This window comes from Equus quagga, chromosome 12 (genome assembly GCF_021613505.1).
Source record: "Equus quagga isolate Etosha38 chromosome 12, UCLA_HA_Equagga_1.0, whole genome shotgun sequence".
Classification (NCBI taxonomy): Eukaryota; Metazoa; Chordata; class Mammalia; order Perissodactyla; family Equidae; genus Equus; species Equus quagga.
The window spans coordinates 57,222,819-57,249,369 of record NC_060278.1 but is presented as its reverse complement, the minus strand read 5'-3'; the positions used below and the strand labels follow the sequence as shown (position 1 = coordinate 57,249,369).

Here is a 26,551-nt window from a genome sequence, read left to right as displayed (position 1 = left end):
TAGTCAAGACTTTAACCCAAATACAGTGTTGACAAATAGAAACATGTTTAATAGTCATAATTTCTGCTAAGAGCAAGTGCTGTTAAACTAGTGGTCATTTATTCTATTTTTAAAGTATATTCACATACAGACTAATAATTTGAGATATGATGCATAAATAAGGAAGATATTTATACCATAAAATATGATCTATGTGATTTTCCATTTTTTACCCATTATACAAGTTGACATGCACACTTCAAATTAAAATTTGCTATCTTTTTGAGTCTTTATATATTTATTGGTTTATAAATCATCCTAATAGATTTGTGGAATATAGCACAATAGCAGTGAGCTCATTTTAAAATTGATGAGTAATGTAATTCCATCTTCAAAGAATGTACTTAGAAGTTATATGTGCCTTTTTGGCATGTAAAGACTTGAAAGTAGGGTGTTTCAAAGCCACATTTGGTTAAATGGGGACTTAGAAATCCCAGTATGTAAATATGTTTTAGAAAATATGAAAAATCAGGTGGTTTACATTTTACAGGTAATAAATCTCTTTTTTTTCCTTGAAGATTGGCACCTGAGCTAACAACTGTTACCAATCTTCTTTTTTTTTTTCCTGATTTTTCTCCCCAAATCTCCCTGGTACATAGTTGTATATTTTAGTTGTGGGTCCTTCTAGTTGTGGCACGTGGGATGCTGCCTCAGCGTGGCCTGATGAGCCATGCCGTGTCCGTACCCAGGATCCAAACCAGCAAAGCCCTGGGCCGCTGCAGCGGAGTGCGCGAACTTAACCACTCAGCCACTGGGCCGGCCCCTAAATCTCATATTTTAAATGCTACAAATGAAATTAAGTTGCTGTGAAACTTCTAAGAAAAGATAAAAACTTATTTTCTCTAAATTACTTAGTTCCTCAGCATAATCAATAATGGGATTGTCACACATAGTAGGATCAGTTTATAGTACTCTGTTTATGACACACTTTTCTTCATTGGAATTTGATGGACTCTGGGAATAAAATGAGTGTAATTAAAGATACTGCTTCTTGCTCAGGTGACATAGTAGTTTTCTGAAAATGTGCACTTGTTGGGATCTTTGGAAAAATACAGTCTACGGATTAGCTTTGCTTTGTTGGTCAAGAAAGAAATGGCACAGTTGTTGGTTTGCAGAGGGAAGTAGCCACTTGCTTATTCTGACAAGAAAAACGTGATCGTAAATCACAATGGGAAAGATAATTGTGACCCGAGAGAGGGGCCAGAAGTGTGTGTGTGGAGGAGGAGGCCCAGATAATTGGAAAGAATACTTAATATAAATTTTACCGAATAATGAAAATAAGTTTAACCAGATCATGATAAGCAAAAAACCCTTCATTTTTTCTTTTTAGGACTTTTAATTTGGCTCAGTATTGAGAATACTATTATTATGATCAAGCTAAAATGTTGAATTAGAGTGATAAGGAAATCTATTAGAAAGTTTCAAATGATACAGATTTTTTTAAATAAGTGAATGTCTTTCTATTAAAGGATGCCCACAAAAAATACTGCCTAAGTGAAAATGCATTTTATGAATCTCTGTCCCAAAGCCACTCTTTCACATAGCATACATTTAGTCTGTACTAATGTCACTAATTTATAAAATTGATCTAAGTCCAATTTGAAAAATATGAGTACCATATTGTTAATTTTAAACAAAGTCCTTTTTTCTCTGTTGCTTTTCTGTTGAAATAGTAATGATCTCCAACATGTCAAATTTCATTGTAGTTAAATCTGTGCCCCACCACTCTCCTCCCGGAGAATTGTTAGAGATTACAAGGGTGCCCTCTAGTGGGCATTATGTAATGTTTTCTTTCCTTGAAAGAAGATAGTTACACAAGATAAAATTTATAATTATAAAATTTGCCTTTCGGAGTAATCTCTTTTAGAAACACAATAGAATACACATTGAGACATTTATATTGTCATAAAATTGTTCAAGAACATTATTCTTTCAGAGGAATAATTCAAAACCAACTCCTTCTTTCAATAACTGGCCGGGTCTTCATTTTTAAAATGTTTAGCTGTACTGAACAATGCCTAGCATATTAGAAAGACTTAATGGAAGATAGTCTCGCTTATATGAACGTGTTCAGTATATATTATAAGATATTTTTAGGTTGAAATGTATTTCTTTAATGTTATAATTTTACTCTTCAAATTTATTGCCACAGAAGGCTGTCATTTATTACAAAGTCTTGAAACAAAAACAAAGATACTCACTTTTTCCATTTAGTAAATATAATGAATATTTCATTCCAGACTTTACATCAGTATCGCGTCACTATTATTTTTCCTTACTATTTTCTATTCTGTTTAACCTTGTGAGTTTTTCCCCATTACCTCTTTAATTACTTTAAGGGCTTTTGGTGAAATTAACAACAGCTCTGTATTCCAAAAGTACGCAGTTTTTGTAAACAAATTGTTATTTTCTGCCAGGCATTCTGGGATGCAGAAATGATGGTTTTCTTCCTGTTTTGTGTATTGAACTGCTTTTAAGGTTGGTCAGAGATCAGTGTTAGTGTTGATGAAAGGAAGAGCCAGTCTTTTCTTTGTAGGGGTTTTTGCTGCTGCCTATTAGTGCACCTCAAGAGAGAGAAATTGCCAGGAACATCAATAGATATATAACTACAAGAGTATAATAGAATCTTACTATAATTGAATTGGATTTATATCTACTACACTTTGTTATATTTCCTGACATAGAACAATATAAAATATTAGAATAATACATGAATATTTTAACAAGTTAGGCTGTGCCCCTATACCAGTTACAAAATAGGACTACTAAGTGTGCAGCCTTCTTTGGAAGCTTTTTATGGTTTTTCTAACATTTGAGTGTAATACTGGTCATTTCGTAGAAGTCTCTTCCTTCTTTGCCTTTATCAATGTCTTTGACATTAGTAAAATAACACTTTTGAAACCAAAATATAACTGTGATTTCTGTTACGATTCTTGCTACTTCTATAAAAAACCATTTTAAGACTCTCTTCACACATATACACACACATTTATGTTTATTATATATTGATATGGTAATCTGAAAAATAAAATCCAGCTAATTAGTTTACAAATCAGATACTTTAATCCTTAGTTATATACATTTTGCAAGCATAGTTTATTAAGGTGACTGGGAATAATATGGCTTTGTTAATCAATGCTGACGTTTTAATTGTTCATCCCAGCTTGAAGAATCATCTTCACCTCAATTAGTGAAAGGAACCAAATTCTGTGTTTTTGAAAATACAGTGGACTATTGAAAATTCAGTGGACTCTTTGTGTGTTAAGAAGCCTTTTTAAATGTTACAATATTGAAATACTGTCAGCAAAAGTGAAATTGCAAGTAGTTTGCCATTTATCAAAGACTTTATTTTGCTTTGAGAATAAAATTTAATAGTCTTATGTAACTTCTTGTATTTATGCTAATCAATAATCTTTCAGTACTGAGAACTTACTGCAAGAGCTTTATTAAAATTTGCATTTTCAAATACCAAAGAGAAAAAATAATGAAACAATGTATTTTAAATATTTATAGTTAACATAATTACTTGGGATATGAATAGTCCTTCAAAGTTGGCTTAAAACTATTAACTGAATTCACAGCCATATTGCATATAAACACAGGTGAACAATGAGACCTCCTGTGAATACATGGCCTTCTTTCCACCCATTAACACTCTTTAGTGACAGGGAGTCTTTACAATGGCTGGTACAGTGTGGCCATTGGATAGGTTTTTATATAGTCTCTGATCAGCATTGGAGAAATGAACTCTAAAGTACTGTGTATCTAGGATGATTTTGATACAGTATTTTGCCAAACTAAACTTCCTAAAGGAAGTCAAAACTACCTAAAGGAAACTTTCTGACTTCAGTAAAAGGACTCCATAAAGGGATCAGTTCTGATTTCAAATATTCTGTCTCTCAAATGTAATATGGAGACATTTTTAGTCTAATTCTAGAATAGTCCCCAACTTAATTAAAATAAGCTTCTGTTAATGTAATTCGTGGTGCAATGTGGACTGAATGAATAACACCATAATGGAAAGTCTGTCTAATTCAGTTCACCAAAACTACCTGATTATCTACTGTGTGCTGGTTTATTGCTTTCACTGTCATGTACCTCCTCCGAACCCTACTACGTGCCAGGCTTGCTTTTGAGATCACTTACCTCCTCTTACCTTACTAAGGCCCATCATCTTCAAGGTGATCATTGACCTTTGTATTTATTCCTCTTTTTCTCTTCTTAGCATCACCGTCCTCACTGAGTAGGAAGACCCCATGTGGGAGTGTAGAGATCTTAGGCTTAGGAGTATGGCAGACCTGGGACCAGAGTACCAGCTAGGCCGCTTGCATAGTATTTGAACTGGAGCAACATACCAACCTCTCTGAACCTCTCAGCCTTCAGATCTATAAAAAGATGATAATTACGTCCACCCCATAGAGTTATTGTGGAGATTAGAGTTAGTGTAGTGATAGAATTTGTTCTTCCAACACTCACTGGAAGTTTAATAAATATTAGGTGGTGGTGTTTCTACCCTATCAACTGCAACAACAACCTCCACAAAAATTTAATGAATGCCTGCATGTTCTGGGAGCAGAAGGAGTCAGACCAGTTGCTGATATCCCTCAGCTCTTGGATGCTCCGTTCTGTTTTTTCTTGGGTGGTTTTGTTGTTGTTGTTGTTGGCTCCTTTTTCTCTTTGTGTTTCAGTTTGGATAATTTCTTTTGTTTTTTAATTTGACACACATATATATTGCGAAATGTGTACCACAGTAAGTTTAGTGAACACATCCTTCACCTCACATAATTACCATTTATTTGTTGCTGTTACAGTGAAAACATTTAGGGTTTACTCTCTTAGCAACTTTCAAGTATACAATACAGTATTGTTAACTACAGTTACCATGCTATACATTAGGTCCCCAGAGCTTATTCATCTTATACTTAGAAGTTTGTACCCTTTGACCAATATCTTTTCATTTCCCCCATCCTCCAGCCCCTGGCAACCACCAGTCTGCTTTCTGTTTCTATGAGTTTTGCTTTTTTAGATTCCACATATAAGTGAGATCATACAGTATTTGTCTTTGTCTGACTTATTTCACTTAACTTAATACCCTCAAGATTTTCCGTGTTGCTGCAAATGGCAGAATTTTCTTTCTTTTTTATGGCTGAATAGTATTCCATTGTGTGTGTGTGTGTGTGTGTATGTATGTATGTATACATATAGATATACCACACTTTTGGTTATCCACTTATCCATTGATGGACGTTTAGGTTGTTTCCTTATTTTGGCTATTGTGAATAATGCTGCAGTGAATGCACGGTGTGAGTATCTCTTCGAGACAGTGATTTCATTTCCTTCTGATAAATACCCAGAAGTGGGATTGCTGAAATTTAATTTCAGCAATTAAATTGGCATTGCTAATTTAATTTTTGAGGAACTTCCATACTATTTTCTTTAGTGTCTGCACCAATTTGCATTCCCACCAACAGTGCACAAGGGTTCCTTTTTTCCACATCCTTGCCAGTATTTGTTATCTCTTGTCTTTTTCATGATAGCTGTTCTAACAGGTGTGAGGTGATATCTTGTATCGATTGGCATTTCCCTGATGATTAGTGATGTTGAGCTCCTTTTCATGTACAGTTGTCCCTTGGTATTTTTAGAGGATTAGTTCCAGGACCCCTGCATATAGCAAAGTCCAGGGATGCTCAAGTCCCTTATATAAGATGGTGTAGTATTGCATATAACCTATGCATATCCTCAAATATACTGTAAATAAATCATCTCTAGATTACTTCTAGTATCTAATACAGTGTAAATGCTATGTCAATAATTGTTACAGGCATACCTAGGAGAAACTGCAGGCTCAGTTCCAGACCACTGCAATAAAGCAAATATTGCAATGAAGCAAGTTACACGGGTTTTTTGGTTTCCTAGTGCATATAAAAGTTATGTCTACACTGTAATCTACTAAGTATGCAATAGCATTATGTCTAAAAAACAATGTATATACCTTAATTGAAAAATGCTTTATTGCTAAAAAATGTTAACCATCATCTGAGCCTTCAGCGAGTCATAATCTTTTTGCTGGCGGAAGGTCTTGTAAAAAATGCAATTATCTGTGACGGGTCATAAAGTGAAGTGCAATAAAATGAGGTATACATGTATACTGTATTGTTCAAGGAATAATGACAAGAAAAAAACGTCTGGACATCTTCAGTAAAGACGCAGGCATCGTAGGCCTTTCAGTCCACGATCGATTGAATCTGTGGATGCAGAACCCACGGATATGGAGGGCCAACTGTAGTTGAGAGCTGTTTGTATGTTTTCTTTGGAAAAATGACTGTTCAAGTCATCTGGCCATCTTTTAATCGGTTTATTTGGTTTTTGGGTTGTGTTTTTTTTGCTATTATATGAGTTCCTTACATATTTTGTGTATTAACCCCTTATTAGATATATGACTTGCAAATATTTTCTCCCATTTCACAAGAATGGGAGAAATTTTGATTTTGTTGATTTTCATTTTGTTTATCGTTTTCGTTTTCTTGATCATTTCTCTTGCTGTACAGAAGATTTTTAGTTTGAGGTAGTCCCGCTTGTTGATTTTTGCTTTTGTTGCTTATGCTTTTGGTGTCATATCCAAAAAACCATTACCAATAATGGCAAGAAGTTTTTTTCCTATGTTTTCTTCTAGGGATTTTATAGTTTCAGGTCTTACTTAACCCATTTTGAGTTAATTTTTGTAGTGATGTAAGGTGAAATTCAGGTAGTTTCACCCTTTTGCATATGATCACCCAGTTTTCCCAGCGCCATCTGTTGAAGAGACTACCTTTCACCGTTGAGTATTCTTGGCTCCCTTGTCAAATGTTGGTTGACCTTATATGCTTGGGTTTATTTCTGGGCTTTTGATTCTATTCCATTGGTCTATGTGTCTGAATGTTCTTAGAAAGTAGGTGGGGCTCATGCCTGTTGCCCTGCAGCAGCCTGTTCCCCACTGCAGGCCTGCACTATCATGGGGAGCTCTTTTCAGTCTCCTGCCTTGCCCCCAGTCTTTCTCTGTGGCACTGGGTGATAGGGTTTCCTGATTTAGCAAATAAAATTATAGGATGTTTTCTGTGGAAAAGAGCTTGCGAGCGCGAACTCCCCTTGTCTCTGAGATTCCCAGCTCTTCCAAACCGACAGGTTATCCCATACTTGATCTTCAAGACTATTCGATCTGAGCAGATTTCTTCTTCCCTCCTTGCATCCCAGCTGCCTGTCTCCTTGTGCTTGGCCAAGGATGAGATCGATCGTCTTATCACTCCATGCAGGCACTTGTAACGATGGAATTGAGTTTACTTGGTTGCCTTAAAACTCAGCTCTCTGGTGGGCTCAAGAAATTTTTTTAGATTATCCAGCTTTTTCTCATGGTTAGGATGGGAGTCGACATTCTTTTGCTCCTTTTTGCATTTTAAAAGCAAATGGAATTAGAAGCAAGATGAATTAAAAGATAGGATTCTTGGTCTCAAGCTCTTGGTAAGACAGTAATGTACTTAAAATGAGACGCTACCTTTATAAGAGAGCATATGTAAAGTGACACTGAGTGGTAGAGAATGAAGAGAATAAAGCTGACAATGAAGATGAGATCTCTGCAGACTAGGAGGATTGGTAAAGGCTTCTTGGATGTGTCAGGACCACTTCCAAGTCTTCCCTCCCGCACGCGTCTCACCCAGCACTCACCTGCTCAGAAATATGATTTTGATGCTTCTGTGAAATCTGGTTTCCTTAGCCTAATAATAATAGCCCTTCATCAGCTGAATTCATTAGACCTCACCAATCACGTATCTTGTTAATCCTTCCAATTTACTCTTTTGCCCTGACAGGAATATCTGTTTTCAGTATCTTTGGAAAAGTGTTAATCTCTTGTCTCTTCACTCTGCCATTTCACCTACTGGAACATTAGCACTCTTGAGCCTCCTGTAGCTACCACCTGCTTTAAAATGAGGTTAAAACTTGGCATTTTAAGACAGTCTTTCTCAGGTTAATTCTCAGACATTTATTTCTTCTGAGTCTCTCAGGACTTACCTACTGTAATTATAATGAGAAGAGTGTTGTCCAGGGAGTCAGGACACCTGGGTTGGCATTTAGGTTCTGTCACTAATTGTTTAATCTTGTCCAAGATATTTTGCTTCATTAAACTTTTGGTTCCCTAATATGTAATAGGGAACATTCCACCAAAATTTGCGGTAAAGTCGATACTTCATGAATTAAAGTATAGTATATGAAAGATCTGACATACTCAAGCAGATCAGTCATGAGTAAGTCACTTAACTGTGCTTCAGCCACTGCCTATAAAAATGACAACTCACGTGTTTTTAAAGCACTCTTCACATTGTAAACTCCCATGCATTTTTGAGGTATTGCCATTAGAGTTCTGCGTAGTAGAGTTTCTTTAATTTGTTTCTCATATTTTACCATGTGAGCATTCTTCATCATACGAGGAAGGATGCATAAGCTCGGGCTTTGCTGTAGACTTTGGGTACACTAGATAACGCTTCTGGATCTCAGTTACTTCAACTCTAAAATGAGGCCAGTAGCACAGAGTACTTACTTTCAAAGAAATTTATGATTACAAGCATCTTAATTTTATTAAGTCCAGAAAATTGTATTTTCCCATTAATCTGTCTATATCCCTTATTTTTCCTCCACCCCTAACCCGGCTATGAATTTAAACTCACCCAGCATTTTGCCTTATTAGTATTTGCCTGCCATCTAGTGACGGAAATGGTGACTGCAAGATAAACTGACTCCTGGTGTGTGAGGGGATGATTCTCATCATTCTACTGCCTGATGTGCTTTCTGGAGACCACTGCAGTGGAAAGAAAGGACATGGTGGTCTTGCTTGTTGTGGCTAGGCCAAACTTCCTTCTGGAGGCCTCTTCAAAATATGAAGTTGTATGGTTTTGTGACTTAGGCCTTTGCCTCTGTCACTCTCTTTCTGCGTTGCTTATGATTTTTCCTTCATCGGACATGCTTTTCCCTCCGGTCTTTACCAGTCCATTTCTTTATTTCATTCAAGGTCTACCTGTGGGTTGAGTTTCTCTAGTAGGATATCTTCTCTAATAAATTTCATTCCATGCGAATATCTTTTCTTTTGCATTAATTTAGTATTTTTTCATGTTCTTAGTAAGCATCCCTTGCCATACAAGTGCTTCCTTCCAAAATTATATGGATTTTCACATATACTAGTTGTGTACTTTACATTTGACAGCTCCATGTGAGCTGAATTTTATTTTACAATTATATGTATTTAGAACCTGGTAGGAGTCTGATCAAGGACGTGTGACATCCAGTTCCCCATCTTATTTTTAATTCTTCATATCACAGTGATGTAAATTCTGCTTATTTTGTTTTCTTATGTCATTTTGCGTCCCAAAAATGTACTCTTTTTTTTTTATGTAGTACTGGTTCCCAAGAGAGTTGCAAGTGCTAATCACTATTTGCTGATTTGCACAGCCTGTATCACCAGTGAAATGACCTTTGCTAATGTTATCACCGCACCAGGTCTGTACAGTTCAGAAACTTCTAAATCCCCTTATTTGATCCCAGAATTTACCATTATTTATAGTTTGTAATTCCAATTCTAGGTTGTTAATATTCTTAGTCTGCTGAATGAACCTACTTATTAGGAATATTGCAATTTGACATTAATCATGACAGTTTTAGTGGTCATTTATGTAAGTTTTCCTCTATGATCAAAAAGTGCAATTACATTCATACAATGGAGAATAACTTTATAACTGCTTTATTATTTTCAGTGTTTTGGCATTTTCAATATGTATTTTTTTAATCCTTGAGAGAAGAGAACATCTTTTTCTTTTCTTTTATATGCCTTACAGCGTGGAAGCTAGTAGCATGCATACAGTAGGTGCTTAATGGATGTTTGGGGAATGAAGAGATGCTAAGAATTAAAAGAAAAATGAGATGTGGCTACTACCTTCTTTCAAAGAATGCACAGTGGCAGCTTTCAGTATATTCTCAAATATTTGTTGAAGGAAAAAAGAAAACAAATGGCTTTCTGTTACTTTTAATTATTAGGGCCTGCAAGTCCGGGGTCTGTCCCCTGCCTACGTCTGCCTACCATGTTCTCATCTCCCGCTCTTTCCAGCTAGGTCTCTGATCTCCTGCACTTCCTTATAACCCTCTGTCAATTTAAATTTGTCCAGCCTTTTGCCTTCTTAGTGTGTATCTGCCACCTAGTGATCAGAAGGGTAACTGCAAGATTAATGGAGCCTCGAAGAACCCTGTGCACCCGCACAGGTTCTAACCGCAGTGCACCAATGTTGTCTTTCGTTCCATTAGATTTCCTGATCGTCCCACCCCAGGACCTTTGCATGTTTTGTTCCCTCTTATCATCTACTTAATACCTATGAACCTTTCAGAGCTCAACTCAAACATCTTGACCTCCCTGACTAGGTCAAATTCCTCATAGCAATCATAGTTTAGTACAAGTTATTGCTGTCATAATTTTATGCTTATTTTATGATTGTTCCATTTAATTCATATTTCATTTACTGGAATGTAATCTCCATGAGGGCAAGGAGCTCTTTTCTTGGTCATCATTGTATTCTAGCATACAGCACAATGCCTGGCACAGAGGAGGCATTTCTTTAATCTTTGTTGAATGAAGGAATGAATATAATGCTCTTCTCTGCCTCGTGGACACTGAAAATGCTGTTGTCAATCAGTTAGTATAGTATTGTCTTCTTTGCTTTATGTATTTTCTCATCAGTTTTTTAATTCGTTTAAGGACCCAGCAGAATCTATCTACTATGTTTGGAGGTGTTCATTTATTCAGGAAACATTAACTGCCTACTTTAAGGAATAATGTTACATTAAAGGGTAAAACTATAATTCTCTTGTTTTATTTGGCTTATTAGCCAATGGGGGAGCCAGTAAGATGTGAAAAACTGATACAAAGGATAATCCAAAGAACAGACACCTAGCCAGTAAGGAGCACTGAGTGTCTGTGCTGACAGACACCGAGACCATCAGTGTCCACTCCATGATAACTGCATCTCCACTGGACAAAATTCACTCGTGTCTCTGAGGACAAGAAGCATTCCTGTCAGTCCTCCAGAAGGTAGCTTCTCTCTCTCTAGGGTTATAAATAGTCATGCTTGTGAATGGTGCAGACCCCGGTAGTACCTGATAATCCAGGAAAGGAATGCTAGACAATACCCAACATTTCTTCGAAAGGAAACCAGTAATTTTTGCCCATTTCATAGCCTTTTACAATTTTCCTGACAGTCTCCCCACTGGTGATCATAATAATCTCAAAGATTATTCTTTTTTTGTCTTATATTCTTGTATTTGTGATGTATGTATATGCAGATCTGTTTTATGTGGAATAATTGGTTCTGTCAAATAATCATACCAAGGCACTCTTTTGGTAATCTTCCCGCAAATAGGTTCATGTAAAACTAGATACTTGTGCACTTCATGGACTATCAAAACTTAAGACTTCATTATTGGTTTTGGTTTTAAGGCCATAGACACAATTCAAAATATACACAAACTGTGTTCAGGTGATAAAAGCGGCCTGAAAGAAACCACAGGATTCAGAACAGTTAAACTGTGTCTTTTGCTTGCCTTAGAGCCACAATGCGAACAGGGAATGTCATGCGGCTCTCATAGCTCTTTTATTGTAGTGTGAGGAGCTTCTGAACATCTAGGTGATTGCTCGGTAGGTGGGCAGACAGCTGATGGGACCTGCTGCAGGCTTCACGACAGGCCCATTTCTTCTTCACCTCTCCTTCCGTGGGTTCTTGTTTCAGTTTGTAATCAGCCAAGGTCGCCTTGATTGCATCTTCAGCCAGCATGGAGCAGGGCATTTTCACAGGAGGAAGGCAGAGGTCCTTGGCGATATCTGTGTTTTTGATGGTCAGGGCCTCCTCCACCATCTTCCCTTTTACCCATTCAGTGGTTAACAAGCTGAAGGCAATTGCAGAACCACAGCCAAATGTTTCACACCTGGTGTCCACAGTCTTCCCCTTTTTATCCCTTGAATCTGTAATTGTATTACATCACCGCATCCTGAAGCCCCCACCAGTCCAGTTCCAGCACTTTTAGATGTCTTGTCAAGGGACCAGACATTTCTAGGATTTTCATAATGATCAGCAACCTTCTTGTGAGATAGCCAGGCCAGAGCTGACAGCTCCCGAGTGGGCAGGCCCCAGCTCCGAAGCAGCAGGGCTGATGCTGCCCCCCTTGGATGGCCCAGGCCAGCTGCCGTCATCTTGTGGGCTTGTGCCTCCCTCAGAGATTATTCTTGATCACAAAAAGAGGCTGTTCTCATTAGGTTTGGCCTGATTATTTACATTGGAGCAACCAGAATGTTAATTAACCATATAAGCCTCCCTGAACTTGCTTTGTAAGTCTGGAGCCATGCAGTATTGACTAGCAAAGCCCACAGAATGTACTTCTTTCTGGAAGTTTTCAAAGAAATCTCAGATTGGGTGTATAAAAGTCTCTGTTATTTGCTCTCTTGAGGCTAGGAGGCTAAGCCCAAGAGACCTTTCCAACATATGTTTTATCTGAAATATCTATAAATTAGGGTGAATTCCTTTTGAGGTTCCCTGGCTTTGCTAAGGTTCCTGGCTGTGAGGAAAGGCACCTGGAAGGCTGCATTGTCAAGCAGGCCCCAGGCAGGTTTTCCTGGGAGGGCTTTGTAGGCATTGGCTCCCTGCACGGAGCCCCACTTTGTTCCATAGTAGTGGCTTGTATAACACCACTTCAGGTGAGGCCTTAGCTGCGTGAATTGTCCAGTTGTATCCTGGAAAGGTAGTTAAGACAGCGAAGGACGCAGAGCACTGCCAAATCAGATAATCCCCAGAATCTTCTAAACAACATCCGAATTTCATGGATGGGACACTCCATAATCTTTTGCTCCTTTCAAAGTCTTTTACAGTTTTCCTGACACTAATATGTACCACACACTGTGCTTGGTTCTGAGGGTAGGAGAGAGAAATTAGCAAGGTGCCTACCCTCAAGAATCTACCGAACAGCAGGGAAGAGAGAATTGAACAATGACCACGGTAGAGGGGATAAGGCCCCTGACGAGTATGTGCACAAGTACTCAAAAACACACCAGGTGGCACCTAAATTGATTGATGAGTGGGGAAGTATGTCCAAAAAGGGGAACACTTGAGCCACGGCATGAAGGATAACTAGAAAGAGAAAAGGCCAGGAGAGGGCAGTTCTGGTGGACACATCAACACCTGTAGGCCTGAGGCAGAAGACCTCGGGAAGCATGCAAGAAAGGAAGGTGGTTTGCTGGTGCTGGGGGACACATCTGCGTGGCAACTGAGGCCTTCAGAGAGGCTGGCTTAGCCAGACCTCTCTGGGCGGAAGTAAGGAGTGTGAGACTTAGCCTGAAAACAGTAAGGAGCTGTTGAAGGATTGGTTTAAAGAGAAGGAGAGCATTGTTATATTTGCCTTTAAAGGATCTCTCTGTCAGCAGTTTAGAGACTGTAGAATTCTACAAGTCAGAACAATAGAGGCTCAGATAAGGCGTAGGCAGTTATGCCAGATTTTCTAATGAGTGTAGATGTGTACAGACAGAGACAGTGGGGGTAGGAAGAGAGGGGATAAATGTAAGAGAAGAGCTTTTTGGGGAGAGGAATCAACATATGCAAAGGTCCTGCAGTGGAACAGTTCAGGGCAAATATAAGGGATTGAAAGAAGGCCGTGATGATGCCTTGTAGGTTAGAAGAGAATGAACTAGGGAGCAAGGGAGCCAGGGGACAGATCCCAGACTTGCAAGACCTGATAAATGAAGAGCATCAGAAAGTCATATACTCTTTTTTCTTTTTCTTTGACAAATATTTATTGAAAACCTACTAAAAGCTGCTACTCTGCACCCCCTGAAAGAAAGGCTGTTCATTTATTAGGTATGATAATGATATTTTGGTTGTGTGAGAAAATATCTTTATCTGTTAAAGATACTTAATGAGATATTTACAGGTGAAATGGTAGATTGTCTAGGATTTGCTTCAAAACCTTGCTGTTCAATGTTTGACCTCTAGATCCAGCTGCAGTAACGTCGCCTAAGAGGCTGTTAGAAATACAGAAACTCTGGGGCCGGCCCCATGGCCAAGTGGTTAAGTTCATGTGCTCTGCTTCAGTGGCCCAGGCTTTACCAGTGTGGATCCAGGGCACCAACCTATGCACTACTCATCAAGCCATGCTGTGGTGGTGTCACACATAGAAGGACTAGAGTGACCTGCAACTAGGATATACAACTATGTACTGGGGCTTTGGGGAGGATTAAAAAAAAAAAAGGGAGGAAGTTGGCAACAGATGTTAGCTCAGAGCCAATCTCTCCTCACCAAAAAAAAAAAAAGAAACTCAGGCCCCATCCTCAGAACCACTGTAGAATCAGAATCTATGTTTTTACGAAGATCTCCAAGAGATGTATATGCACATTGAGGATGGAGAAACACTGCTTTAAAATACGTGGTGTGAGGGAGACTATGGGTAACGGATGAAAGAAACAAAATTGGCAAATAGTGATGATTATTGAAACTGGGGGATAAATGCATGGGGATATGATTGATTGTAGGTCAAGTGTGCTTAAATCAGGGACTGATAGACTGGGTGGTTGTGCATTTGTTCATACATACTCAATCTAGTGATTTTATTTTTATTAGTTTGAGGTGCAAGTAAGTGTTGAGATAAATATTGCCTGATTCCCTCCCCTTTTTCCTCCCAGCTCATCAGAATATTGGGTAATATTCAGAAACCCGAATGCATATTTCTTTTAAAAGTGTGTCTTATCAAGTCAAATTCTTCCTTTAAAATTTCTGAAAGAGACTTATTTTAACTAATGCAACTTGGTCAATTCCTCTTTCTAGGCACGCTTAAAAAGGCCTCTTAAGAGCCTTGATGGTGCTCTGTATGATGATGATGATGATGACATCGAAAGAGTAAGCAAGTAAGTGATGGATTTTGGTGTCCTAGTAAGAGCTGTGGCTTAATGGCAGAAGTTTTAGGTTACAAAACATGTTTGAAAGAGTGTGCACTCCTGGAGATCAGAGCTTGCTCCCTTGCAGTGTTCTTCTGCAAAAGCAACCATTGCTCGTTGGAGTCTCATGGGGGATAAATCTTGAGAAGGGAATGCAAGATAGACCTGAAATACCTTGTTCTTGGAAAGCTTTAATGCCTATGGAGATATCTGGGGTAGTGTTAAAGGGGAAAAAGAAGCCCAGCTAAGTTAGACTCCTGCCCTCCTACTGAAGAGGGGCAGGTAGTTATCAGGAAGAGTAAGAATGGTCAGCTGACACAAATGAATCAGGGCCAGGGGAGACTTGAGTCTCTGCTGGCATCAGAAGAGGAGAATTTAATACAGAGTGTTAAAATTAATTTTAATATGAAATAAGGAAAATGATAATAGTATTGTTTAGCTTTTTAGCAATTTTAAGATATAGGTTGATGACAAAATGGACATTATTTTTTCTCCAGTTAGTATGTCTTTGTCTATATAAAGGAATATGCATTCTTCTCTAAAATAAGTGAGTAAATAAATGAAAGGAAAACCATATAAAAATATTGAATGTAAACTTGGGCTATAGCAAGCTCTCCAAGTGTTCAGTCTAATATTTCTAAGGCTAATGTCCCAAATCACACAGAATTAGGTTGTGTGAAAAGCCCTGCTTCTGCCTCCAGATTGATAAGGTCCATACACTGTTTGTTCTTAATGTGTGTACTCAAAATTTGCAGTGTTTGATTCGGTCTATGTATCACTATAAAGAATTTGGCCGTGAACCAATTATCCATTTTGTTGTTCTTTCACTGAAACAGTCGCTTTGGTTTTAAAATTCTAATTACTTGAGTATAACTGATGAGAGGTTGCTGACATGCAGCACATGTGGTTGCCTAACTGCCAGTGCACGGTTTATTCTTCTCAGGTTATCTTCTGAAGACAGTGAAGAAGCTTCTGCTTATTTTTATGAAAGTGATGACTCTGTTGAAACAAGAGTAAAGACTCCGTACTCAGGTGAAATGGACTTATTAGGAGAGATCCTCGATACATTGAGCACGCACAGCTCAGATCAAGGGAAGCTGGCAGCGGCTAAGAGCTTGGATTTCTTTAGATCGATGGATGATATTGATTATAAACCCACGGTTAGTTGATTTTTCAGCTTATAAAGTTAAATGAAAACACCTTACCCTTGCTATGATTGCCCAGTGTTATAATCTTAGTTGGTAGAAGCATTTAATCTCTATTGGATGTGTCAAAACTTCAAAAATAGGATAAAGTAGAATCATTAAGAATTATTTCTAGTAACAAAATTCCAGTATTTTCCCTTTTATTTATCCAATTCTGGTGGTTATTGTCATTAATTGAAATTCTTTTGTCAAGCAGTAATATTTTCTTAGAATCTAATTTTATAGCTGTATTTTCTGGGGAATTTTTTTAACCTGAAATATTCCCACTTTTTTCCTATATTTCTTGAATCTTCAAAAAATTTTTAATAATTGTATTAATTCAAGTAATTTTTCATTGCATTGCTTCAAAAATAAACAATGCTTTAAACAAATTGAACGGAATGCTTTAAGAACACAAGAGATTGAAGTGTTAAGTAGTGGCAGCCTGTTCTGATTGAACATAAATCCAGAACATGGCATTAATTATGTAATCTATATCTATTTGTTTTTTGTTTTGAGTTTTCTTTTTTCTTTGCAAATCATTTGTATTTCATTTTATTTTTTAGGTTTATTGAAGTATAATTGACAAATAAAAATTGCATATATTTAAGGTGTACAACTTGATATTTTTGGATATGTATATGTTGTGGGATGATTACCACACTCAAGTTAATTAACATATCCATCACCTCACATAGTTACCATTTTCTTTTCCTGTCTGTTTTTTTTTTTTTGAGAGCACTTAAGATCCACCCTCTCAGCAAATTTCAAGTAGACAATACAGTATTGTTAACTGTAGTCATCGTGCTGTACAGTGGGTCTCCAGAGCTTATTCTACTTGCATAACTGAAATGTTGTGCCCTTTAAACAGCATCTCCTCTTTCCTCCCCCTCCCCCACCCCAGCCCCTGGTAAGCACCATTCTGCTGTCTACTTTTAGGGGTCTGCTGGTTCAGATTCCACGTATAAGTGAGATCATGGAGTGTTTGTCCTTCTGCGTCTGGCTTATTTCACTTAGCATGTCTTCCAGGTCCATCCATGTTGTCACAAATGGCAGACTTTCCTTCTTTTAAAGGCTGAATAATACTCCGTTGTGTATATACACCACATCTTCTTCATTCCTTTATCCGTCAGTGGACGTTTAGATTGATTTCATATCTTCACTATTGTGAATAATGTTGCACTGAACATATGGTGCAGCTATATTTTCAAGATAGTGATTTCATTTCCTTTGGATAAAAACCCGCAAGTGGGATTGCTAGATCATATGGTAGTTCTATTTTTAATTTTTCGAGGAACCTCCATACTGTTTTCTGTACTGGCTGCACCAATTTGCATTCCCACCAACAGTGCACAAGGGTTCCCTTTTCTCTACATCCTTGCCAATACTTATAATCTAGTTTGAATCTTATTGGTGACAGTTTCAAGGACATGGAAACCAAGGTCCATCTCCTTTCATTCCTGTTAATAGAGCCATTGGAGGTATTCAGAATTAACTATCAATGCCATAGTTCCTCTGGGAGGAACTTCAAGTCCCCAGCCTTACAAGATATTAATGTTGATTTGAAAATGGAAAAAAATATTGCTAAGTAATGCTATAATTTTATTAAAAATTTTCTGAATTTGTTTCTTCTTTCAGAATAAATCCAATGCGCCTAGTGAGAATAACCTGGCTCTGCTTTGTAGTGGTTCTGGTGACCAAGCGGAGTGGCATCTCGGGCAGGATGACAGTGCCCTCCATGGCAAACACCTCCCTCCCTCCCCCAGGAAGCGAGTGTCCTCTATTGGCCTGACAGATTCTCTGTTTATCCTGAAAGAGGAAAACAGTGAAAAGCATCTCAGTGTCGACAGCGTGAGCGGGACTCCGACAGTGGAGAAGCCAGCTTCTACTTCAGGACTGGATTTCCAGCCAGCTGCACTTGAAGTTTCCCAAACTGAAGAAGGAAAAACAGAACAGAAGGAAACACTAAGCCAGACTTCAGATGATCCACTCATACTCAGCCTTGGGCGACGCTCATCTACCTTTGTTCCTTGGGAGAAGGAAGGGAAAGAAGCCAAAGAGACTTCAGAAGATACTGGGCTGCTTCATGAAGTGGTGTCATTATGTCGCATAACATCTGCCTTCCAACAGGACTTGAACATTTCAGAGGAAAACACAAGTGGAAACCAAGCTTAAATCAACAATTTCAATCTCTTGCATCCAAGCTTCTGTGGAGACATTTTAGGATTCCATGTAATCGATATAGTAAACAATTACTTGTAGGAATGACAACTCTTACTACTGTCTAAAAGTTATTTTTCATTTAGAACATACATTTCCCCCACTCGTTCGTCTCATGGGTATATATTATCCATTGATTTTTAAATGTAAAGCTAATTCTTCTACTGTGCTCTTAAATCAGGTACTAGTTTGTATGTATGTTGAAAGCAGGTATTGATGATTTCCCACCATTTGGTGCTTAATGCCATTCAGTTTATTTAAACTAAGTATGCATATATAACCCTTGCACATAACCAGTAGCTACTATACTAATCTGGTTGAGCATCAACTGATCAAGATATCAAAACTTTTCAGAACTAGCCTGAAACTGTTGACCCGCTAATTGCCTTAATCTTAAACGTATATTAAGCATACTTAAATAATTTATAGAATTACATGTAAATTTTGAAAGATAAGTTATATGTGATCTGCAGAGCAATAATGCCTTTTTCTATTCATTGAATCAAGGACAAAATTCATTTTTTCAAAGTTAAAAAGCTCTCTTGTGAACACTGCAGCCATGTTTTCCAAAAAGTATAAAGGTACACATTTACCTGTCACTCAGTGAAATATATGAAGTACTGAATTGCAATGTGAAATTAATGCCTTCTGTTTACAAACGAGACACTTCAAAAATTTTTCACCGTCTCTCCGTATGCCTTTGCGTACATCCAAGATCCCACCCCCAGAAAGCCAAATGCAATGTAAGCTGTCCTGATGAAAAATGGTCCTGTCTTTTTTTCTTAACTAATTCTTTATCAAAACGCTTCATGTCATCTCAATTTACTTTTTAAAATAGTTGATTTTTATTTTAGAAGTTTTAAATTTATAGAAAAATTGTGAAGCAAGTACAGAGAGTTCCCACATAAGCCTGCACACAATTTTCCCTGTTACTAGTATCTTACACTCACCACAATTAATGAACCAATACTGGTAGTCCATGCTTTATTCAGATGTCCTTAGTTTTTTTCTAATATCCTTTTTCTGTTCCAGGGTCCCATTCAGGATATACCACATTTTACTGGGTTGTCACATCTCCTTAGATTCCTCCCAGCTGTGACAGTTTCTCAGACTTTCCTTGTTTTTGATGACCTTGACAGTTTTGAAGAGTACTGGTCAGATATATTGTGGGAGGCACCTCTGTTGGAATTTGTCTGATATTTTTCTCGTGATTACACTGGGATTATGGTTTTGGGGGAGGAAGATTACAGAGGTAAAGTGCCATTTTTATCACATCATATCAAGGGTGCATACTGTCCACATGATTTGTGAATGTTGATGTTGACCTTGATGACCTCACTGAGGCCGTGTTTGTCAGGTTTCTGCACTATAAAGTTACTCCTTTCCCTCCCTTTCCACACTGTAGTCTTTGAAAGGAAGTCAGTCTCTGTACAGCCCACACTTAAGGAGTTGGCGCTTATGCTGCTTCTTCTTTGAGGCAGAGCATCAGCGTGAATTATTTGGAATTCCCCTGCCTGGGAGGGTTGTCTCTTCTGCCTCAGATTCACTGTTAGGCTTTGAAATTCAGGGAGAAGGAGCCATACATTGATTGCTTCACGAGAGGTTGGGTTAATAGGTGTAATCAGAAGAAAAAACGGTGATGTTATGGTTTATTTGCTATCAGTATGTTCAGTAGATAGACTCTCTATATCCCCAATCATGATTACTTTTTAGAAATTGTCGTTTTAGAAAAGGTGTTTGAGAAACCATTCAAGAATCCATCAGGACTGTACTCTAAAATATTTACTGAAATAATTTTCAGTTAAAAACAAGCCCCAGAAGGGGTTTTGTTAAAAACATTGCTTAAAAATATTTACCTAGGTCAATCTTTAAATAATTCAAAGAAATGGCCAAGTTTTTCTTTTTTAAACTGCATTCCAAAATCTAAATGGATATGTTTTATTTGGGACAATTATTCATTCATGTTTACGAAGGAAAACAAATCTTGTTTTCCCTATAAGGATGAACTCTGTATATTAAGGAAAATAGTGTTTAATCCTTATTTTTTTAAGACAAAAGTAAGACTCAAGGTTCTTGTCAAATTTGCCTTTATGTACTCATTACAAATTCTGTTTTACTTTATTGACATATGTAATGAAAGAAGTCCATTTATCAGCAGAACTGTTCTAAACGAGAAGGAAAAAGGGGTGTTCTGATTGTTAATCTGCTCAGCAAATATTCCTTCATAATTTTTGAAAAGGATGTAAAACAGCCTTTTAATAGGAATATTGGTATGAGGTATTTTTTCCTTCAGAATTCATAGTCTGAAGAAGGAGATGATCGTGAGTGTAGCATAGGCAAAATTTGGGTTTTAGTCCATTTGCTTAATAGATATCACGGCCTTAGAATTTTCTACCTTTCGGTTGCCTCACAAGATGCTTGACTGTAGTGCTGTATTGTTTAAGCATATTTAGCCACTCACAAGTGATCATCGCGTCAAGGTATTTGAAACTGGACTTGTGCCTTATTTTAACGGACAAAGTCAGCTGTTATATTCCACGTTAAAAGCAAAGCAAAAACAAAAACTCTACGTGATATTCTCAGAAAAAATCCGAAAGACTAGTAGCAAGTGTTAGTATTTCAGACCATTAAATGTTTGAGTATTGAAAGTCTGCTCGTAAACTAGACTTCCTACTATTATGATGGACGTAGGGAGAAGGAAGTGAAATTAAGGTGAGTTCTGAAATAAACAAAAAAGTATTATCTTCTGCTAGGTTCATATTTTCTATTAGAGCTAAACCAAATATTTGTAAACTCCCCTGCTGTTTGAATTTTTTTTTTTCAAAGAAATGACACCTGTTCTACAAAAGAATTGTATAAACAAATAACACCTTTGGCTTTGGGATGTGGTCTTCATGTGGCCGCTAAACAGTCACGGTCTCCTGCAGCCCACTCCAGCTTTTCTCCTTTTGCCCTTAGATATCACATCCGTGGTATTTCAGGGATAGAAGAGCAGTGTGTGAATCTAGGAGCTATTTTTTGTTAAGTGGAAGTGTTGTTAAGTGTTACATTTGATGGTTACCTACTTTAGCATATTTTAGAAAGGCACCAAAATATAGCATGATTATTTTTTGATTAAAAATTAATAACTTACCCGTTTAGGAAATATTTATTGACTCTTTGTACTGATCATGTGCAAGTACAGTAACTGAGGAGGTAGGCAAATAAAATAATCGACCTGCTCTGAATGAACCAATTAAAAGGAAAAGGAATTGCAAATAATAGTAATAATAATAATATATTTTGCTTAGAAGTTATTAGCCCGAGGTTGTAACACCCAAAAAAGGGCCTTTTAAAGCTGCTTAATCTAAAACATGCTCTAAGTCTAGAACCATAGTACTGTTTCTAATTTCATTAACTTACTTTCTCTGTTATTATACAAAGTATAATAATGCTGCTATCTAAGATATCTACTTTTAAGGGACAGATTCAGAGACTCTTAGAAACTAAGTGTCCTTGTTTGTTGGATTCTCTGTCACCACGATGCCCAGTCTTTTCACCAGGCAGCACTGGGCTCTCTATAATGGAACGAGGCTCCTTTGCAAAACTTAGGGCCACTTTACTCAGTTTAGGATTAACAGAGGGTGTGGAGGCATGTCCATGGGAATCTGGTTGTTACTGTCTTTATCTTGATAACAGCTTTCTCTCGAAATAGTCCCTCCCCCTTTTAAATTAAAACTGTATGTGACAGTGCTGTTGTTAAGATTATAGGATCCACAAATGCTAATGAATTAGTTGTTTCTTAAATAAGGTGAAGAAGTAGACTCCTGATCAAGAGGAGAAAACTGTGAATATTCTTACGATCAGTAGATCTTCCTTCTCTTCTAGAAAATCTGGATTTTCATGAAAAGATTATTTTCATGAATAAATTTTCTAATGCAAATTCCATTTTGTTTAACATAAAGAACTTTGATTCTGGGTAGATATTAGTAAATCAGAATATAAATTTAAGAATGTAAAATGAATACCCATATCTAATTTTCCCCCAAGCACTTCTTATTACTGGACTTAGTTTTTACAAACTCTGTGTCAGTACTGACATCTTTCCTGTGTCAAGCCCAGAAATTTGTTCAGTCTGTTTCTTAAAGCTTGTTTAAGAGACAGAATTGTTTTGAACAAACCAGTTAACATTTTGATTTGGTCAAGATAGAGAATTATGTGTATTTAGAAAGAAGCATATTTTATTTTGAAAATAATAGGATTTTGTGCAATATTTTTTCCTGCATAATTTAGTTCATATAAATATGCACATCTGCTTTTCCAGCAGATGCCTTAAGGTCATATTTTTCAGTATTTGTGTAAACTGTATGTAGCAATGTTCTATGTGATTTTAGAAAAAAGTGTTCTTTATAATGTTGCCAGAAGGAATGTTTTTGTTTATTTAAAATAATTATGGGTATTGCATTATTGTATCATAACTAACTGCCTCAGCAACAGTAAATATGCAATAAGAAAATCCTGAACCTTAGATTAGTGTTAACAATGTTGTTACTTTAAAAGAAGTGTATATAGGGCAAAATGCTGATTCTACATGTGTACATTTAACAAATGCTCAATCTGTACTACGTAAATCCACACGGCCTTTGTATGGTGATGACCACATATGCAGATTGTAACATCCTTTGTGATGAACCTTTGGTAAGATTTATAAAGGGCATTGCCAACACTTTTTGACTGTCTGTAACTAAGTTAATTTTTGTATAATGTACAGTTTGTTTAAGCTTAGAGCTTCTATAGATTTCTACTTTTATTATACTTGAATGAGGCAGAAAAGCACTGTGGAAAATCTGTAGCTCTGGATGCGATATGCAAATATACCAAAAAAAGAAACCAAGGTACTGAACAGCAGTGTTAACTGGATGCTTTCCATCCAGAAATCTGTGTTTTTTCAAACCATACTTAAGTGAAGTAATTTAAAATACACAATCTTTTATCTTAAAAGGTTGCAGAGTCACAAATGATTACCTCTTTGACATGATACACCTCTAAGTCTCTTCGTCTCTTTGTGATTTCATTTCTCAGAGCCATGTTGAGGTACCTTAACAAATCCACCCTCTGGTTGATTATGTGATGTTTAGGACAGGACAGAATTAGAACTCTGCGCATGCTAAATGCACCACGTATGTCAAGTCACCATCCTTCAGATAGTATAACGTCCATATGGTTATTTTGAGAACCATTTAATAATCATCTACCAAAAATGAGATTTCTTGAATCTATTATGATTTAGTACTTAATCGCAATGCCTAAAACAGCTGACAAGTATGAACTGCATGGAGCCTACAATTTAAGATGTATAAAGCTATTTTACATATAAGGTACATGAAAGGTTCAAAATTGAGCTTTTCCAAAGCTTATTTCTTTTGCTTTAAATGAATACCTGTTTAAAAGGACTGAAAACCTTGAGCTTTTTTGCTAGACATGGTGACAGATATCTGTAAAAACCTATCCAGCATTGAGATTTGCTTTCTTATTCTTGCATCCTTGAGGCTACAGTATAAATCATCTCTGAAGTTGACTACTATTGGGAGGACATTGTGTATAAAAATATTGCTTTGGAAATTTAAAAAGTATGCAAAAATAAATAATGGGTGAACTACACATTACCATAAAGTGCCCAACAATGCAGTTATAAAATAAAATTGGTCATAAGCAAAACTTCACGCTGTGGTGACTTGTTTTACCATTGGCCACTTATTCCCCTCAGTGGTCTAGGTGAGCTGTTGGAGGACCTTCCGTCTCCATCTCTGAGCTTTCTAGCTGCTGCAGTATAGATTCAAGCCCAGATCTTCCTGACAGGTCTGCTTGAGAGGTGTCCATCCTTTCCTGTAGGGTCAGCTAATTTGTTAGGCACTAAAATCATAGGATAGGCAAGTGGAGTGTCGCTAAGTATATCAGAGCAGGACCAACAACTGTTGTTTATTGACCGGCAGCTAAGAGTTGAGGACAGAGATGAAACAGAGCAAAGTGTGTGAATAGTGCTCCAGAAACGTCTCATCCGAGAGCTGCGATAGTTCCACTTAGAGCAAAAGTCAAATTTGAAATGAGCACAGTTTCCCTTTGGGTGCAGAATTTCTGGGAATAATATGCAGAACTTTTCTTGCTTCCGTAGAGGAAGCAAAGGGCTTGACAACAAGGAAAGAGAGATTATCCTTGTCAGCCTAAGGGTTAGCTGGCTCTTACTGAGTTTGATTGTTCCCGCTTTGCAGGGGTTAGTGTCAGGCCGTCTGAGTGTCTGTGGGTGACAAAGATGGTCGTATCTTAATTCTATAGGTGCAGAAGTAAAAAAACCCAATTGGATTTTCTTTATGTCTAAATGAAACTAATACTTTTTTGGAGTATTCATATGTAGTGAATCTTAGAATTTTCTTGCCTAGATGTAACAGAATGAATTACAGGACAGATAAAAATTTGTACATATGTGGAAAATATAGTATTAGTAGCGTAAAAATAAAATAGTGTACTGTGGAATCTTCCGGGTGAATTAAAACCTTTCCCAAGTTCTGACATTGCTTTGGACCTGATACTTAATTTCCCTGAAGCATTACTTCTATTTAAAATAGAAGTGTCTGTTCTTAGAATGAATTATTAATATTTATTGAGCAACCTTTGTGTACATAGCAGCTGCCATATTATTTGAGGGAGAGAAAATATATTCCTAAGTATCCAATTTCATTTGAATTCATGGCTGTTTGGAGTATAAAGCCATAAAATATAACTATAAAAATGTTAGATTTTATCTAATCCAATGGCTCTCAAACCTAGCTTTTCATTAGAATCAGCTGTACAGCTTAAAAAAGAAAAAAAGCTTGGACCTTGCTCCTAGAGTTTCTGGAGCAGATGCTGCAATTAGTCGTTTGTAGACATGAAGAAACTGAGGAACAAAATAGATGAGTGATACCCTTAAAGTCCCATAGCAACAAATGGTCGCGCCGGGAGAGGAAGCTGACAGTCAGGCCTCAGCCTCCACGCTTTTAGTCTGAAATGCAGACAGAAGTGAAATGACATCCCTAACCTGCATTTCTCTATACGATTCTCTCTTCTCTATCAACTTTCTCCTGTAAGTATTGGACACGCCTTTCTGACAAGAGGCGCTATGCAGGCTTTTAAGTATCGAATTGCCTGATGCCTTTTGGGGAGATGGTATTAATGTTCAGACTCTTTTTTCTTCTTTCTTTTACTTTTCCCCCCACACTCCCCAGCTCAGTGAATGCAATCTCAGCTAGTCTTTTTTGTGTGAGTACATGTTCTCTGCAGTATTTTTCCGCTTCCTCTTAATTTTATGTGCATGTAGTGGAGAGCAGACGGGGAGCCCCACCTTGACTGTGCATGATCACTGTACGGGGAAGCTTAGTGAGATCAATTTTGAAGAAAAGGAAAGACATAATGTGAATTTTTTAATGTGCAATCATTATTGACCTAGAAAGCTGTTGAAAGCGTCTAAATGTCCTTTTCAGAATCTCCACAGATGTTATCTACTACTTTTTAATTTTTCTCATGTTCAAGAAGCAGCTTTCCAGATGAATTTCTTACTCTACTTTTGTTATTTTAGAATCAAACCTACTTTAAATATGGAGACTTTCATGTTTACAGTGTTTTGTTGTAACACCATTTAAGCAGTGCTTTAGTTTAAAGCAATGCATTTAAAATTTACAAATTAGTTTTTATAACTGAAGTTTCTAATTTGAAGACTCACTTTGGGATATCAAAATGCACTGATGGTAGTCATTTAATATTTTATTCAGTTTCTCCCCAAATTTAAACTTAAAAAATAACTTTTAAGTAAGAGCTAAGCTTTCAGAGATTAAATAAATGTCCGAATTGGATACAGCCAATTAGGCAAAAATCCCAACTTGTGAGATAGATGTTAGAAAGAAATGCCCCATTTTATTATTTTTTATTTTTATTTTTTTTAAAGATTGGCACCTGAGCTAGCAACTGTTGTCAGTCTTCTTTTTTTTGTTTTACTACTTTTTCTCCCCGAACCCCCCCCCCCCCCAGTACATAGTTATGTATTTTAGTTGTGGGTCCTTCTAGTTGTGGCATGTGGGATGCCGCCTCAGCATGGCCTGATGAGCCGTGCCAT

The 26,551-nt window shown here is 37.2% G+C and overlaps 1 protein-coding gene across 7 annotated transcripts in view; it reads left to right on the top strand.

Annotated features, from left to right (window-relative positions):
- The window catches only part of DENND1B (DENN domain containing 1B), a 244,776-nt gene extending 220,653 nt beyond the window's left edge, over positions 1 to 24,123 (top strand). For all 7 annotated transcript variants that reach the window (XM_046678991.1, XM_046678992.1, XM_046678990.1 and 4 more), the window contains 3 exons: positions 14,913 to 14,992; positions 15,966 to 16,182; positions 17,845 to 24,123. In XM_046678991.1, the coding sequence (XP_046534947.1) occupies positions 14,913 to 14,992; positions 15,966 to 16,182; positions 17,845 to 18,381 (834 nt within the window). In that variant the 3' untranslated portion in view covers positions 18,382 to 24,123. The remainder of the gene's footprint in view (positions 1 to 14,912; positions 14,993 to 15,965; positions 16,183 to 17,844) is intronic.
- The last annotated feature ends 2,428 nt before the right edge of the window (positions 24,124 to 26,551 follow it).